The sequence below is a fragment of the Canis lupus genome, chromosome 16 (assembly GCF_011100685.1).
Source record: "Canis lupus familiaris isolate Mischka breed German Shepherd chromosome 16, alternate assembly UU_Cfam_GSD_1.0, whole genome shotgun sequence".
In the NCBI taxonomy this organism is placed as follows: domain Eukaryota; kingdom Metazoa; phylum Chordata; class Mammalia; order Carnivora; family Canidae; genus Canis; species Canis lupus.
Genome location: NC_049237.1, coordinates 18,446,776 through 18,465,499, shown reverse-complemented (window position 1 = coordinate 18,465,499; position 18,724 = coordinate 18,446,776). Strand labels below are relative to the sequence as shown.

General features: G+C 44.7%; 1 protein-coding gene across 4 annotated transcripts in view; it reads right to left on the bottom strand.

Moving 5' to 3' along the window:
• Positions 1–18,724, bottom strand: part of DPP6 (dipeptidyl peptidase like 6) — an 825,076-nt gene that overhangs the window by 310,930 nt on the left and 495,422 nt on the right. For all 4 annotated transcript variants that reach the window (XM_038559795.1, XM_038559792.1, XM_038559793.1 and 1 more), the window contains exon 3: positions 14,499–14,597. In XM_038559795.1, coding sequence (XP_038415723.1) covers positions 14,499–14,597 — 99 coding nt within the window. The remainder of the gene's footprint in view (positions 1–14,498; positions 14,598–18,724) is intronic.

Sequence of the window (18,724 nt, the reverse complement as noted above, 5' to 3'; positions counted from 1 at the left end):
TGAGAACAGGATCTTCATCCCACTTAAAGGACCACCCATAGGGAAGAGTCCACATTGTACATTTTGGAGACAGACAATCCAACAACCACTTCTCTCCTGTGATACTAGCCATGTGACCCAGATGAAGCCTTTGGCCCATTTCCTCACATGTAAAATGGAAACACTCCTGGCCACAAAGCATTTCCATGACTGTTAATGTACAAATAACACCTGCCCTGGTGTCTAGGCAGAAGAGGAAACAGGTGGGAGGGGAGGGTGCCAACCAGGATGAGGACAGGAAGAGAGCAGGGTGGAGGCAAGAAGGAGAGGCCTCCTTTGGGTATCCCAGTCCACAGAGGATTTTCATTCCTTTAAAATGCTAGAAAAAAAGCCCAACACATACTGTAGGCACTTGTCCTTTCTTTGTTGTCATTAGGATCTTCTGTGGCTACCTGATGTCTGCATTGACTTGTACTAAATCTCTTTCTGGAACAAAATGGTGTGAATTCATATATTTTGTTCTATGCACTTGTTTAGTGAGCACTTTCTAGGCACTGCACTAGGGTTAGGAAACAGCCCTCGATATAATCAAGCAAATAAAAATAAGCTAATGCTTTATAAGTTAATCTTTACAATACACCTTATGTTCCACATGTAAGGTACAAACTATGCCCTATATGTCTTTATGATCCTACATCCTTATCTAACCAACCAGGGTTCCAGGTGAATGCTTAATAATATCTATGAAGTGAATGAATAAGGATCTATTTACGTTGCTTTACATAGTGCAGTCCATGTGGAACTTAGCTCTTGTTTCAGGTGGTAACAGAATCCTTGAGCTAACGAGGTTGGAAAGAAATGACTTTAAGAGATAAGTTCCTATCCCAGAAGGAAAGTTCTGGAAAGACATGTTAGCAGGAGATTTGCTAAGGTCATGCATGAGTCAGCAGAGAAAGGGAGCTTGCCAGATTCTGCTCGGGAGCCCAAGGTTACAACCCCCAGCTTCTGTCCAGGGCCTTCCCATGGAACAGTCCAGAAACGTGGAACCATCATGGCTGGTGGTGATAGTTTAGAACCTGAGCTCTGAAAGGAAAACTAGTGAATGACCTCCCTTCCCAAGACGATTTGCTTTCTCCCATTTATCAAGCACACATTCTGGTGGATGGGAAGGAGGTAAAGCAAAGAGGTTTTCGTTCTTTTAAACACTGTCCAGTGATGGTTCAAAAAAGGGAGAGGCAGAGACTCTGGGTCAGTTTGAGGCTCTAGGGAAAAAGAAGGCCATGGGGGAGCAAAGGAGCAGATGGGACTGCCTGGGAGGAGAGGCGGAGTAGAGATCTCTTTTTAGCTATCGGTATGCCTTGTCTTTTGGTGGGCACCTAGTGACTTCTTTGAGGGCTGCTGGTGGGACCTGGGCCATCAAGGAGGAAGGCTTCCCACAGCTTCCAGCAGAACTATAGGGAAATGCTAACGTGGCCTTTTTTTCTAATGCCCATCAGCTGGCAAATGAGCGCACTAATTTTATTTGCAATCCGTTTAACTTTACTTGTTTGGAGATGGTAACCCAAAATTAAGTTTTAAAAACCCAACAATTTGGCTTAAGGATGAACAATTGACTGAGGCATTTTAAACCTATTTGAAATGTGAGGAGTCACTGAGAAGGGAGCTGGCAAAGAAAACACACCAGGAAAGACTGGTGGTGTGTGGTGCACGTACTCCTTGGCCACCTCAGCCGGAAAGGCGTTTTCTCAGCCTTGACCACAGACCCCGTCTCGGTCCCCTGCACACCATGTGAATATTCACATGCAGGTCACAGGGGTTTGTGGACAGAGGTGGGTTTCACTTCTGAGGCAACTTAATGGGAGCAGATAAATAAAATGACTCCTGAGAAGCATTCCTGAACTCTGGCTACCGATACACCTTGTTGCCAGGCCTGAGAACTGGATAATGGGGAGCATCTGTCCATGAGAACTTCAGACTTAAAACTTACCCCCAAGCAGCTAGCGTGAGTTAAGTGTGAATCTACCAGCAAAGTGTTAGGACACAAAACCCAGAACTCCTTTAAGTTCTTGTTAAAAAGTTATCCAGCAACATTATTCTTTTCAGATTTGTCTGCTTACTTCTTAGGCATTTGTCTTTAGTGCCTCACAGCTGTGTTAAGAAAAGTATTTGGTGCCCAGAGGTGTGTGCGATGGGGCTGAGACTCATCCTTTATGCTCTGGCCTTTCTGCCATGACCTAAGCTCAAGGTGCCAGGCCTGCAGGAAACCAGCAGCAAGGGGCTGAGCTGCGTGCATCAGACAGAGCTGTGGGCCCTGCTATGGGGCTGGGCTAGTCCTGACAGGGAGCAAGAGGGGATTAAACCACCCAGGGGACGTGCCTTGTCCTCCACTGACACTTCCAGACTCCCGAAGCACATACTAAGGCTCTTCATTTCATAAAATATCAACTTCCCACTGAATATTGGGCAAGTTTTTGAAATCCCCAGAAGGTAATTTTTGAGAAGTTCAGACAAAACTCAGAGAGACTCGATCTGCCACTCGTTAGCTGTGTGCCCTAGGGCAAATAAGTTAACCTCTCTGATCCTGCCCTTAGCTGTAAAACTGGTATTAATAGGCAGTATACAGCAATTTTTAAATTTCTGAGGTTTGCTCTGTTTCTGTTTTTTTGTGGGGATGGAAGCCCCATCTAAGCATTTGGCCTGGGAGAAGTTAAAGAATTAACTCACTTGTTGGTTCCTTGCTTGGCAAAGGGTAGAGGTCCCAAAGATGTGTCTTTGGAAATAGTTCTTAACTTGGCTTTTTTGGTCTTTGCTGTGAAAGTGTAGAGAGCACCCAAGGCAGGAACAGGGGAGCAGACTGCCAAGCACAGGAGACCACCCTGCAGAACGAAGCTGCATGCAGGGTCCTCACCAATCTTCTCTTTGTATGAGAGCCCACAAAAGAGAAGAGGGGGTGAGTAAGGGGCTTTGAAGCAGAGAGACAGCCTGTTCCAGGTCAGAAGCAGTAGAGGTGAGTTTGGCTCACATGTCAGGGACTTGGATCTGAAAGGCCAGAACCCACTTGGTAAAGCTCAGATGGTAACATGACCATTTCCATAAACTTCCCCCATTTCACTCCATAAGACAGGAGATGAGATTTAAACAAGGATGAACTCCATATCCACCACTTGTCAACCACCAGATATTAGAAAGATCTATCCCAGTACCCAGGACAGCCTCCTAGAAGATACTCAGCTTGCAAAGAGAGCACAGGAGCCTGGTTATTCGACCTGCCCAGGCCCTGAAACATTTCCAACATGAGCATGAGATGCAGAGAAAGTTTGAAGGCAATGCTGATTCATTTCTAATCCTGCCTGGTTGGTGACAGGGGTGCTGTGGGCATGAACTCAAAGATCCTATAACTGAAGCAAGAGCAGCAAAGCAAGGCCACGTGGGTTTGGGAAGCCCTCCTCAGAAAGAAATAAAGGGAAGTCAATGGAAACCTCTCTGAGGCTATTGCCTCATTCTTACGCCTTCAGAAGAGGCTGAGGTGCAACTTGTTTCTAGTCCTTCTCCTTCTGGGGGTGCATCATGGCTCTCCTCCCTCACCATCCTCACCCTTTGCAAAAGCCTGTCATCAAGCAGCGTTGGTTTCATGCATCTGGGGGAACAGACTACTGGTTGTGTCCACACAAGGAGCAGAGAGCATGTAGATGACAGACAACTGTGACCCGGGGTCACAGTGGGGCACCCCGAGAGGGTGGGCTAGTCAACCCGGGAAGAGATCAGGAAGTTAAACACAAAACATGGAAAGGCTCTGTCCATCCAACATGGCTTCGTGCTTATGCTTCTGATGAGCCCACATGGCTGAAAGATTTGCAGGTATGTGGGCCACATGGACACGATGACACCCACATCCTTTCTCAGGTGGCTCTGGGCGATCAACTGAAGTGGGATCTGTAAAGAACTTGGCACTGTGTTGGGTACATTTTGCCTATAGTCGGTAATTGGCAAGTATAGAAACTAAGGCTGGGTGATCAAGTCTAGTACCACCAGCTATCGCCAGCGTCTATTAGATACCCCAATTACAGCAGGAAAACAGGATCAAATGTGTATTTATCATTATAGTGGCTTGTGTAATTCCTTAACATGCTGAGACTTACGAGAAATAAACCTGGTTATCCTTCAATCAACCAGCAAGCCAGCCACTCTCAGAGCTTTTCCACGAATACTCCGTTTGCTCAATCACCCAGTCATTTGTTCGCTGGATTAATATTTATGGAGACTTCATCACAAGCCAGACACTCTGGTCCAGGAGAGAAATGGCACAGTCACTATTACGCTCTTCTGGCCCTGAGAAGCTTCCGTCAAGGACAAGACCACAGAAGAAAACAAACACCTGAACGAAGAATGAGATACGCCACGAGTGTGGGATGGATGGGTCATAGGGGATTCGACTCAATCATGCAGGAGAGCAAGTGATTCATTTTTTATTAATTAAGAAGGCGATCAATGTTTGAAAAGATGTCAATGATAATTAATTAGCCTAGAGTAGGCTGACATGGTTAAGGACTTGGTGGGATAATTTAATTGAAACAATAAATGATAATGTCAGTGCTCGCATGAGGGTCAGCGCAGTCAAGGATGCGGAGTCTTTAATTAATGGAACTTCCCGATTTGCTTTAAAAAGACAGCTCCAGAAAGAGCCTGTAGAGGACTCGCACCCCTGGGCTCAGTGGAGGCAGTAATTGAGACTTAGGGAGCTTTACAGGCTCTCTTAATTTGAACAAAAGTAAAAGAAAACAGGACTTGTGAGTCCTGCTCTGCGGGCTGCCACGCCTGGGGAGGGGCTGTGGGGCAGCTGCCGACCCCCTGCACCTTGATCCAGCCTTCGAAGAACACCTGCTCATGTGTCACATGAGCCTCTAGCCATATCTTGCTCATCTGCACCACCGTGTAGGGAAAGAGGGGTGCCGAGTGTGGTGGGTTTCCTCAGGAAAAGTCTTTAAAAGCCTGAGAGCCCTGCCACAACCAAATCACATCCTGGAAAACGTTCGTCAACCATACTGCAGAGAAAAAAATAACATGAAAAATCTTACTTGCGATCCCTTTCTCAGGAAAACAAAACGTGTGTGTGTGTGTGTGTGTGTGTGTACATATGTAGTTACATATATAGTTCCTAGATCCTAAAGGTTAAAAAAAAAGCCTGTCCTCTTCTAACGCAAACACACAAAGTGGAGATGGATTTCGCTCCTGGACAAGGGCTGGCACCAAGTTCCAGAAAGGTGGGGGCTGTATTTAAACTTCCCAGGGAGGCGGCATGGCCCTTGCTAAAGGTGAGGGGGTTACAAGATCCAGATGGCACCTCTCTCTGCTGGGAGGGCGGGTGGCCCAGCCGAGGAGATGTGACTCCTGGTCACGCCCTGGGTGGCGGGGGCAGTGGGGCCCAGGTCACAGAGGGGCCTGAAGAGCCTGGTGCAATCTTGGCTTCTCCCGCCCCTGGCACTACATGCTGCATCCTCTCCACAGGTAACTCCAACAAACATTCAGAGGACCTTAAGTGGATCCTGGTTTCAGCTCAGATGCTAGGAATGCAGAAGATGCACTAAGAGTGAGACGCAACGACGCAGACAGGCGGCTGCCCCAACGGCCGCAGGCGGAGTCGACGGGAGCAGAGGCGAGGATGGGTTTTATTGCGTTAAAACAGTCTGAGACGTAACTGGCCTCCTAATACCAGACAACTGGGGTTCTCTTCTCCTGAGGAAAAGTGGACTCTTGAAAATCATGACAGAAGAGAGAGAAAAAACTGGTGGTTTACATGGTTTACACAAATATGTGCTATCATTATATCTCATCTATTTCTTAGGGGCTTTTAATACGCTGTGGTGATGTTCTCGGGTATGTATTTTACGTAATGACTTCAAATGGTGACATTACTGTCTTTACCTCCTCACCGAGATGTTAAACAACACCGTTAGTCTTGGCAACTTGTCCTTTTTGGGCTTTTCCCTGAGGCTACTGCCGGCCAATTGGTGCGGGCTTCACCCACGGCCTCTCAGGGCCTTCCTCACGCTCCACAATTCCGTGACTTAATGGTTTTGATTGAAAAAAATGTGGCTTTCAAAAAGAAGCAGAAATACCCAGACCATTTTATACTTGAATTCCCCCTCTATCCAATCCTATGAGCTTTATAAAAAAAAATATCCATCTGTGTTTTCAGAATAACAAAAGAGAAGAGGAAAAAGTAAATATGGAAATCACGCTGCTCAGTGCCCTGTGCTCTATCTGCAATTTTACCTTCTAAAACATATACTTTTCTGGTATCAACCAGCCAGCTGATATTTCCCTACATTCAAAGGAAGCAATTTTCTCCAATTTTACAGTCTTTCTGGTACTGCATCCGAGAGACAGAGAGGGCTCTCTGCTCACAAGTGGCTGGATTAGTGGAAATGAGCGTAAACAAACACCGAGATCTTGAAGCCGGTCACTGTGGTCTCTCGGCACGTTCCTGCTCACGCTGACCGGCCACACGGAGAACAGAGCAGGCTGGGAGGCACCTGCCTGGGGCCAGCAGACAAGTGGCCCAGGCCCTGCCAGCAGCCTCTGCCCATCAGCTCCCTGCATGCCTGTGCTGGGAAGATCCAGGCAGGGAACAGCAGGCTCCCTGAGGGGTGCAGGCGGCCCTGGCCTGCTCACAGTCACCTGCAACAGGTAGTCCAGACGGCCTTCAGAAGAGGCAGACCTGCTTACTGAGAGTACATGCAGCCTCCGACCACGTGTGCAGAGAGACAACTCCACGGACACGGAGGAGACAGTTTCTGCTGTTTACAAGTACAGACAGCAGAAGCTGTTTATATCTAAATACCATATCCTCTTTCTGGCATTAGTGTGAAACAGGATGGGTGACAGGGTATCTGCTGGCACGGGAAGTATGTGGCCACCATGGGCAACCTCCCATGGATGCCTTGTCCACCTGCCGTCACACAACGGGTAGGCTGGCCCTCCTAACTCGCCTTCTCTGTGTCTTCCCTGCTGTCCCACCACTGCGCTCTCCTTCTGCCTCCTCTGGCCTTTGGTCCCCTCTTTCTTCCCCCACCCCACCCCCCACCCAGAGACTTTAGCAGCCCCTCAATGATGCATACTTTCCACATCTCTCCAAGCAGCTCTGATCTCTTCACCTAGCTTCATGCCTGGTCCTCAATATATAAAGTGCACTTCCACTTAGTTATCTAATGTCAACTTCTACTCTGAACTCATCATCTTTCTTTAAAAAAAAAAAGATTTATTTATTTATTCATGAGAGACACACAGAGAGAGAGGCAAAGACACAGGCAGAGGGAGAAGCAGGCTCCGTGCAGGGAGCCCGACCTGGGACTCGGCCCCAGGGCTCCAGGATCACACCCTGGGCTGAAGGCGGTGCTAAACCGCTGATCCACCCAGGCTGCCCCTGAACTCATCATCTAACCACAGAAACCAATTCCCTGTCAGTGCAATGTTTTAGCCATTCCGGTTACCTAGGCTCTTTAACCTCTGAGTCACACCTGGCTGTACTTCCTGCCATCCCTCCACTTCTGCTCAGCTGCACATCACATCCTATCATCCCTCATTTGTGATGGCTTTTTATATCTGTCACTTAACTTCTGCTCACACACTAACCATCCAGCATCTGAAGATGGGCCAAATTAAGATACATTCAGGTAAGGAGACCCCATTCAGACATTACATTAAGATGATAATGGAAATACACATGTATCACATGGAAATAGCTCATGATCTATGTTATACACTCCCCCCCCCCTTAACACACTTAGTATGATCCCACATATGACATTACCTGAAAAGGGAAGAATAAAAATTTAACAGTGGGTATCTCTCGTCGGTGGAGTTATAGGTGAGTTGTAGCGTCTTCAGAAGTTGTGCTCAACTCTGTTTTCTAATTTACTACAATAAATATATAATACATTTATGATAAAAATATTTGATACGACACTTAGGTCCATGCTGAATTTCACCATGTCATCCCAGTTTTCTAAAATTGTTAGCCCTGGGACGCCTGGATGGCTCAGCGGTTAAGTTCTGCCTTCGGCTCAGGGCGTGAGCCTAGAGTTCAGGGATCGAGTTCTGCATCGGGCTCCCTGAATACAGCCTGCTTCTCCCTCTGTGTCTCTGCCTCTGTGTGTGTATGTGTGTCTCTCATGAATAAATAAATAAAATCTTAAAAAAAATATATGACCATTACCCCTGACAGGTCAAAGCTGACTCCCCTGTTTTTCTAAATTCTACCGCATTCTCATTTGCCTACCCACTTTCCAAAAGCCCGCAGAATCTGGCCCCACTGTCTGCCCTGCTGTCACCCCCTGCCCTTCTGTTCTGGCCTGACATTGTTCATGGGTAATGCCAGACGGCCTTTGCAGTTGCTGTTTCGTACTGCCTGGAATGCTTCCCCCCTGAGAGCTTCTCTGCATGGTTCTCACATCCAGGTCTCTGTTTAAAATCGCTTCATCAGAAAAGACCATCCTATGTAAAATGGCATTTCCATATGTCTCCTTATCCTTAAAACTAGGTTGTTTAAGCATCAAATAAAGTATTGAAGACGTGTGACCAGGTGGCTGCATACCAGGCACTCGACAAGGTCACAAACAGATGTGAATTCTACCCTTATGCAGTTTACATAGAGAAGGAAAGACACTCTATTGAATAAATAATTATACTTGATGCATGTAAAAATGGTTACGTTCAGGGTTCAAGGGAGCCTAAATGTAGAAGGCTAAGGCAGGATGGAAAAGCCTGCTGGTGGAGTAAGGGTGAGGGCAGGACCATTCGCAGGGTGGCAGTGGGAGAGATGGGCCAGAGAGAGGAGGGGTGTGTGGGCAGAAGGAGCATCCTGGGTATGAACCACCCTGTGGGAGAAAGAACATGGACTCTTGTGGCAATCCAAAGAAGCTCACGTCAGCTCAGAGTAAAAGAAACCTGGAGAGATAGAGAGGCAGAGGAAAGACGGAAACATCTAAGTGGGAAGAAGTAGAGACCGATCACAGAGTCTGAGAAATGCAGGGCCCGGGGGCCAGGACTGTGTGCCTTGCCCTCAGAGCCGTGGGGAGCCAGCCTGAGACCTGTGATGGGAGCCTGGGGAGGGCGGTGCAGTGCCGGACGCCTGCAGCTGAGGCGTCCCTCAGACATCCCGGTGGATGTGCAAATCAGTCAGGGAGACACACACACACTACACTGTGATGCACTGCACAAGCTGGTAGCTCAGAAGACTGAGTGGGCTGCATACAGAATTGACACTCAGGGACTCGAGTAGTAACCACAGTCCTGGGCGTGGAATATTTCCTCTAGGGGTGCACACAGTGAGAGGAAATGAGAGGGGTGAGGAAACCAGACATCTAGAAGTTGGAAACAGAAAAACGCCAGCCTAGTCATGTAAGTGAGCCTCCTCCTGGCACCAGGAGCCTTTATCCGAGGAGCCTCTGGAGAGCCCTGCTCCCGGTCCTGCCTGCCGCATACCTGTCTCTGGTCCTGATCCTTCCAAGTGGACTGATGTAGAATGTGCCTGTGGCATGGCAGCCACGAGCCTCAATGTCTGACTGGGTCTAGACGGGTGCTGAGTATGTTAGGCGGGCTGGCAGAAGAGTTCCTGATGCATCAGATGTGAGGTACAAGAGACAGAGCAAAGGAGGACTCCAAGCTTCTTAGCCTGTTCTGTCAGAAGAACGGACTTCCCGTGAACTGAACTGAAAGCGGCTGTAGATAGGACAGGGGTTATTTTCTGGTTTTTGTTTTTTTGCGAGTTGGGGGAATTTATCAAGAACTCAGATTTGGGGCTTTTAAGCTGAAGGCTGTGATGTCTGTGAGACAGTGAGAACTTCACGGGGGGTGTGGTGTGGAGATGTACATTTAGGAGGCATCAGTAGATGGAGGATACTTAAAGTCATGAAACTCAATGAAAACACTGAGAGAGGAAGTGCAAATATTCAAAGGGGAAGAGCAGAGGTTGAGCCCCTGGGCCCCACCACCATGAAAGGTCAGGGAGAAGAGCAAGAAGCAGCACAAGAGCCTGAGAAGGAGCCACCCATGACACTGAAAGAAAGCCAAGAGAATAGGATGACCTACAGGTCAAGGGAAAAAGTCTACCCAGGTGGAGGGAGTAATCAGCTGACAGGTAAAGTAAGATGAGGTCTGAGAAGTGACCATGGGAGCAACTACTTGGAGGTCAGTGGTGGCTGTACAGGGGAGTTTCAGTGGGTGCTGGGGTGAAATCCTGACCCCCTCACATCACAGAATCTCAGTACAGCGCATCAAGGGACCCACAAGGCTGAGAAGTGCAATGTGTTTCTGGAAAAATTGGAAGGATTCCCTCCACTAAGCGAGTATATAGAGCAAATGCATTGTGGCCAGTCTGGGGAAGTGTGGGCCTCCTTCCTTGTAGGGGGTTCTCAGTGTGTGTGCTGGATGCTGTCCATCCTACTGATCCACAGACCTCAACTGGTTGCAACCAATATTTGAGAGCAGAGAATATGATGGCTGTTATACCAATCATTTTCAGAAAAGGTAGATTAAAACAAGTCTCTTGTATAAAAAAGTAGTGAGGAGAAATTTAACTGTAACCCAATAAATTTCATCCTAATAAATAAAGTGTATTAGGTTCCAGACTATTAACTCCAATATTAAACCCAAGATACACTTGTTAACTTTCATGATTAATGTGCACTAAAAAATAATAAAAATTTAAAAATCAAGTTATTCTCCATGGGGATTTATACCACTTTCTTTATCGCTTAGGTATTCTGTTAGTTTCACAACATGGGAATAAGGGATCCTAGAATAAAGAATTTAAGGGATGGCAATAATTCTAGAATATTTACAACCTATAGTCTTGGATAAAACACACCATGTAGCTAGTGAGGTTGTGAAAGAAACCAGATATCCACCAGAAACCTGGGTTTTATCTAATGTAGCACAGTTTATTAAAACCAGAGAGATGTAGGTTCAAGTCTAAATTTTGCTACTTACCAACTGTAATACTGACCAAATCATTTAAACCCTAAGCCTCAGTTACCTCATCTGTAAAATGGGAATAAAGATGGTTGTGAGAATTAAATGACTTAATACATGCAAAGCACTTAGCCTAGAGCATAAGATATGGAACCCCCCAGTAGGTTATGCTGATGTGGTGATAAGAACTATGATGATGGTGATGATGTAATAATGATGACAATGTGATATGATGTGATCTGATGATGATGGTGATGATGTTGACAGTGGTGATGATGATGGTGATGATGATACTGATGATAATGGTGATGATGATGGTGATGATGATAGTGATGATAGTGATGATGACAGTGATGATGGTGATGGTGGTGGTGATGATGGTAATGATAGTGGTGATGGTGATTATCATAGTGATTATGGTGATGATGATAGTGATGATGATCATGACAATAGTGATGATGGTGATGATGACAGTGATGATAGTGATGATGATAGTGATGATGATCGTGATGATAGTGATGATGGTGGTGGTGATGATGGTGATGATGATGAAGATGAAGAAAGGAGAGGCAGACAGAAGGGAAAGGAAGAAGAGGAGAGAAAGGAGACTCACTCAGGGGTTGTGGTGATGGCGGTAGTAGATGGTCCTGACAGAGGGGACTCCCAAGGCTACCAGTAAAAAAACAGCTCCCTGTGCCCTGCTCTCTGCCTGCTGCATGGTGGGCACTCAGTAAACACTAAGTGAATGAAACAATGGTATGATAATCTCAAAATGCACTCAGCTTCACATCATTCGATAATCCAATGACTGTGGTAATCTTTCCTTGGATCTTCACATTTAGATTTGTGATATTAAAGAAATGAATAAATTATTTACGGTATTTGTGAAACATCAATTATAAAGATTCAGTCAACCACTGCAACACTACTTCATCCATCCAATTTAGGAGCAGGGAGAAAGGGAATGACCAGGAAGAGGAATGCAGGAAAGAACAGCAAGAGGACAGCTAAAAGGAGGATGGGGAGAAAAAGAATCATGTCCCCTTACCCTCTGGATGGTGCCTGGTCTTTGGAGAGACATGACCATCTGGCTACATAGCAAAACGTCACCCTCAATGTGGACATTTACAAAGGGAGAGTACTCCTAAGGAAGCTCCTGGACGCCAAAGGCACTTCATTTAGAATAGTAGGTGGTCTTCATGAATAGAATTTACCTGCCAAACAGGCAGGCTGGGCATTTTCTGCTGGGCATGATGCCATTTCTCAATTGCTTGTACTAACTCCCAACTTTGTGGATAAAGAAATGTTAGCTTGTTTCTTCTGGCCAGACAGCCGGCACACTCTGGACCAGCTCCACTCATCTGCAGTGTGAATTAGCTCAAGAAATACAAACTCCTCACAACCAACATGGTTCCAGCAGAAACTTACCTGCTCTTAGGACTCCAGATCTCTGCTTTTTTTAAAAAAAAATATTTTTTGCTTATAGAATGCTAGTTTAGGCCAAGTTTGCAGCTATGGGCACCCTAATAAACAGACGTGAGTATATTATTTTAGCACCTCATGGAATCTTCGCAGGGCTTCCTCTGACCTGCTCTGAATCTCTTAGCTATGACTCAGTTTTTGTCTCCAACTGGTTTTATCTCTAGATTCTGCCCCTTTACCAAGTTTCCTCCCTTCCCCCTTCTCTTCTTTCCTCTCTTTCTCTCTCTACTTTCTTTTTTTCACTAAGACTTAGCACAGACTAACATTCTAGCCTTACATCCCCCAGGGGTCTATTCTTTGCTTTCTCTCTTACTGAGCTCTTAGCCATTCTTTAAGACTGGAGTTTATACAGCATCCGTGAAATGCCTTCTCTATGCATTTTGTGTCAGGATTACCACTGGTCGCCCATTGTTTGCTCTGTCTCTAGAATATGACTTTGCAATCTTTCAGAAGAGAATAATCTCCTTTCATTCCCAAGACTGGGCCTGGAGTGTGCTACTGGAACTTTCCTCCTGCCTATGCAATGGATAACCACAAATCAAGAGCAGGTGCAAAGTCTCCCTCAACACAAAAGGTAAAACTATTTCCTCCATCAAACAAAAAGACCTTGGCTCTATCCGTGTTTTGGGTTTCTGTGGGCACCACCAACTGCTATTTCCTGCACACTGCTCCTATTTCTCCCTGATTTCTTTGAATACAATACATGCTCTCTGAGATCCACCTATTTCTCTCATCTTTATTTTTTTATCTTTTTAAAAAGATCTTTTATTCATTTATTCGTGAGACACAGAGAGAGACAGAGAGAGAGTCAGAGACATACGCAGAGGGAGAAGCAGGCTCCATGCAGGGAGCCTGATGTGGGACTTGATCCCGGGTCTCCAGGATCACACCCTGGGCTGAAGGTGGCGCTAATCCACTGAGCCACCCAGGCGTCCCTCTCATCTTTAAATAAGCTAATCTAAGGATCAGAAAATAATATTGAGGCCATGGTTGAGGACAAAAGAGAAGCTATTGCCTTAGTAGGAGGTTAATGGCAAAGAGTCATTGCTAGTTGATTTTTGAGAGTTTGTGAAGCATGAGAAGCATTTCAGAAGCAGCCTGACAGAAAGAAAACACAGTAACACTGTGTCACTCAACAAGACAGTGGGGGAAGAGCACTACATGGGAAGTCAGGAGACAGGCTTCCAACTACATCTGTGCCACTAGCAAGCAGTGTGGCCTAAAAAAAAAAATCACTTAACCTCTCTGGACCTCATTTATTACAAAAACCAGGATTTGAACTAGACCTCCAGCATTCCACTATAAACATTCTTTGACCTGAGGATTAATTTTCAAGCGCATCCCACTGAAGCTCCCTCAATGAAATCCACATTGTAGAGATAACAGGAGAGGTACTGCTGGCTGGACTACTTAGAGGGGAGGAACCACAGCCTGCAGAGGAGGGTGCATGGTCATTCACACCTTTTCTCCCATGACTACACTTGAAAATTAGTTCAGCCACAATTGGATGAAATGGATTATGTCCTGGACCACAAAATGAACACACTGCCTTTTGCCTCCAATTCTGTTTTGCTGTTTTAAAAACTCCCCCCAAAAAGAAAAGTAGATTACATCCAGACTAAAGTTCGGGAGGAAAATAAATTTATCCTCAAATGTGGACCAGGCTCTGTAGTTTCTTCATTTGCTGACATTAGACAAGAAGCCTTTACATTTCTTTTGGCCTCTCTATCTAGTGAGGAGTGAAAGCCTGGGCTGTACAAAAGAGAAGAAAGAAGAGGATGAGGGAGGGAAGCTTGGCTGTGTCTCTGCCTGGTCCTGTTGCTTAGCAACATCTCCCATCTCCGTCTGAGAAAAAATGATTCGGGGAGGTGACACAGAGGACCCATTTCTCATGAAGGAACAGCCCCATTTTACCAGATCCACATTTTCTTAGAATGATAATAAGATGATTATCACAGCATGGGCTTTATGTATCCACTTCCACAGTCAAAGAGAGAACATGAGAACAACCAAACCCAAACTGTGGAAAAGTGGCTTCCCATGCACATGCAGGACTCAGGACTTACCACTTATCCACTTAGCCTCAGGGTCGTGAATTTTGAAATCATCACTGAAGAGATCTTCCACTGTGACCTTCTTCTTTTGAGACAGACTATTATCTTCCGCTAGAAGGAACATGGCAAATGGTTAAATCTTTTATTTTTGGATTAAGAAAAAAATCCAGAGAGGACCATAACATATTGTTGTTGCCATTCAGAAATAGTACATATGGTAAAACATATACTTTCTATACATAACATAAGGGCTGAATAAAAGCCATTCATGCTTTTTGTTTTTAATTAAAATATCAAAAACTACAGTAAGAGGATCATGGTACAGTAGCATGGCATCATTTCTCCCCCTCCACTTGAACACATAAACCATTGTATTTCTTAGGAACAGAAGTAAATGTTTCAAGACTGATTTATGAACAATAAGGTGAGAGGGGTGAAGAGAGGAAGCAACAAATGTCCAGAAAGGATCTCAGTTGTGTGATGTAACCAATCATTCATTATGCATTTATTAAGTGCCAACTATTGGCAGCATGTTGGGTGCTGGGAATGAAAAGGTGAGAAACACATCCCGTAGGTCCATATGCTTCACTTGTCCCTGGCTGTGTCTGGGTTGGGAGTCAGTTCTTGTTCAGATAGAATCACACCTCAGACGTCTGTCTGCAAACAATCAAGATTCTACCTTGTTTCATCTCCACCACCCCACTCAGGAGGAAACACCTGGGGTAAGCCTTGAAGGTACCAATCTAATATCTACCCCAAGAGGAGGTGTTTAGTTAATGGCACCGTGGGTGAGACTAGAAACTTGGCAATGTTTATCCTATTTCTTGAGGTTGAAGCTTCTGGGGTTTTAGCTAACAGAGTAAACACACAAGGGCAGTACCTGACACCACTCTCACTTCTGCTACGCCAATCACATTATTAACCATTTCCGATGGACATCGTCCATCTAGATTTATTTCTGTTCCTGCCTTCTTGAACAGAAGATGCCAGCTGTCAGGGCACTTCTCTTGAAGACTTGGGGTCCTCATTTCATCAGCTCTGTGCTGTGCTGCTGTGTGGGGCTCTCCTCAGTGCTAATCAAGGCGTGCAGGTCTATGTGCATCCCAGGTGAGGGTGTTTCAGATCTGTGTTGCTTCTACATTTTGATGTTTGGTTGTTATGCTTATTTTTCTTTTTGGTTTCTACCTGTGGAGCCAGCTTCCCCATCTTGGACTGTCACAGAGCTTGCCTTCAACAGTACCCTTTACCTCTTTTAATTTTCTGTTTCATGAGCTGTGGCAGGTGGGAAAAACAAGAACGTTTGCCTGATGGCATGATAAATAAGTACTCTCTGAATGAAATCCCCTAAAGCTTCTTGTAGGATTCGAGTGCATGGATTTTATTACATCTCCTATATCTTTCTTTTGGTCCCTCCGGATGTTATCGATTACTGAAGTTGTCAGAAGAGTCACATGTTACTTTGTGTACTGACTGATTTTTTGAATATCAAAAAGGATTAATGTGTGCAAAAGTCTTTTGAAAATTACAGAATGATACCTTTCAAAGTGACCTTCTCATTAGGCCTGATTATATGTGGAGCTCTCCCAGGTGCTAAATAAAACATGTTAAAGCAAACCTAATTCTTCCCTGTGGGACCTTTTCACCTGCAACTGAAGCAGCCCCAGGAAAAGGCACACACAGCTTCAGATGCAATGCACTTCCGTTTGGAAAACAAACAGTAAGTGAACATTTTAAAGATGACTAGACATCAATTCGGTGAACTTACACTGTGATCTAGTAATTGAGAAATATATTTGCAACTAATTGAAAAGTAAGTCCTGGAGATCTAATGCACAATATAGTGATTACAGACAACAATCTGTATTATAAATATCAAAATTATGAAGAGATTAGATCTTAATTATTCCCACTAAAAAAAAAGAAATGATAATTACGTGACCTGATAAAGGTATTAGCTCACTCCTCAAAGGCAATTATATTGCAAAATATAAATGTATCAAATCAGCATGTTGCATACTTTAAACATACACAGTGATGTATGTTAAATATATTTCAATAAAAAATAAGTAAAACAAAAGCTAAGTATAAAAATTTCTGAGACACTTCTTCTTAAAAAGATTTTATTTATTTATTTGAGATAGAGTGAGCGAGAGAGAGAGCATGAATAGAGGGCAAGGCAGAGGGAGAGGGAGAAGCAGGCTCTCCACTGAGCAGGGAACCCAACTCGGGGCTCGATCCCAGGACCCTGAGATCATGACCTGAGCTGAAGGCAGACATGTCACTGACTGAGCCATCCAGGTGCCCCTCTTAAGCATATGGTCAGAAAATAAATAGTCCTATTAAAACATAAATTTAATCTAAGTAACTTCACTATTTAAGGAAGATTCTAGCTCACTTCTTGAGGTATCCATGCATGTAATGAGAAAAGAAGGCGTGGCTTCCATTTAAACAAACTTCGGGTTAAAGATGAAAAAGGTAATTTGTTCACTTTCTGAAAATCTCTTTTTGCAAGACATTTAATGTAAAAATGTCTTTTTTTTAAACGATTACTTTGTTTTTAAAAGGTATTTTAAACACGTGACTTTTAAATAGGGACAGTCTGTGGTGAAAGCATTATGATAGATGCTATAAAGTGCTGTTTTCAAGCCAGGACACTTGACTCTGTCAATAATCAGCTCGGTCCCAAGATTCTCACCCTGGCCTCCCTGGACCTTGGTGACTTGTTCACATATTCAACTGCTATCTGGCTAAATCACTGATTTGTGTTTTGATGCACTTCCAAAATCTTTTGAGGTGGTGACAAGTATGTGTGACCATCATGCTCCAGGAACCTTGCTGGGACCTGAAGAATCCCAGCTGAAGACTCTAAGAAGCTCGGGGAGCAGGAGGGGAGCCAAATGGAAAGCATAACTGTATTTCAACAGTGTCAGTGCAGGAGTAGCAGGGTGGGCCATGACCAGGAAGAAAGAAGTAGGGGGAATTCTGGAAAGAATTCCCTGGGGAAAGGTCTTGCTAGCCAAGATAAAAGAGGTATAAGAAGAACCTCCAAGCTATAAGGAATGGAAGAGCATGAAGACATCAGTGAATGTAACATTCTCAGGAAATTGTGTTGGTGTTAGGGTGGGAGGAAGTGTGAGTGGGGAACGTCCACAGGTGAAGGCAGATCCTCTCCTTACATTTGATATTCTGGAATTTCATTAGAAAACATCCACTCGTGATGTGCCTGGCTGGCTCAGTCGGTTAAGCACTTGACATTTGCTCTCAGCTCAGGTCTTGCTCTCAGGGTCGTGAGTTCAAGCTCTGAGTTGGGCTCCATACTTGGGATGGAACCTACTTGAAAAACAAAATGTCCACTTGCAGATTTTCTTTAAAAACCATGCTTTGCAGCCAGTACTATTGTCAGTCCCATATCAGGAACATTGCCAGCAATGATGTCATTGACACTGCTTGTCCTTCATTCTGTTCCTCCTTCCAGGTACAAGCGGACCCACTGGATCCAATCTCCACATTGCTGGCTTTTTCTCTCATGTTTTCCATGTTTTTTATGTCTTTGGGGCCATCTGTGTGATTTATTCAGTTTGATTTTCCACTTTATTAATTTTTTAGCATTATCTATATGTTTCTTTCATCTCACTACTAAATTTTAAAATTTCAAATAATTATATTTTAATTTCTAATACCCCTAATTAGCTCTTTTTCAAGATAGTCTCCTCTTATAGTTGTAGGCTCCTTTATCATATTGATAATTTTTTTAAAACCCAAAATGTCATTTTCTGCTTTCCCTATTAATTTATATTTAAGTGCTTGAAAGAGCTCCTGTGTATTAAGTGGTCACGTGTCTTAAGCTGGTGTTCTGCTTTCTAGGGGATAGGATAGTTCCTGCAGGTCCCCATGACTCTCAGCTTCTTCCCTGAAAGTGTTCTGGTTCATGAGAGACTCCTGGTGATGTGGTTGCGAGCAACGTCCTGGGTACTTGGAGGCTCTGTCTGGGTCTCCTGTGGCCATTTGGGCTGGAGCCCTTTGCCCAACACAGGTGACCCTCTGAATATGAACCCACTTTTGAGGCAGGGGACTCCCTGGAACGAGGGATAAAATGAAGGAGAAGCAGTAGGTGCTATGTTTTATTTTCTCTCATTTCTACCTGCTTGAAATCAGAAGGGAAAGATTTCTGTGCTCCATCTACCATCTTAAGCTAGAAGTCAATGTATAGGTGGAGATATTAGTGGCCAGTGGCTTTT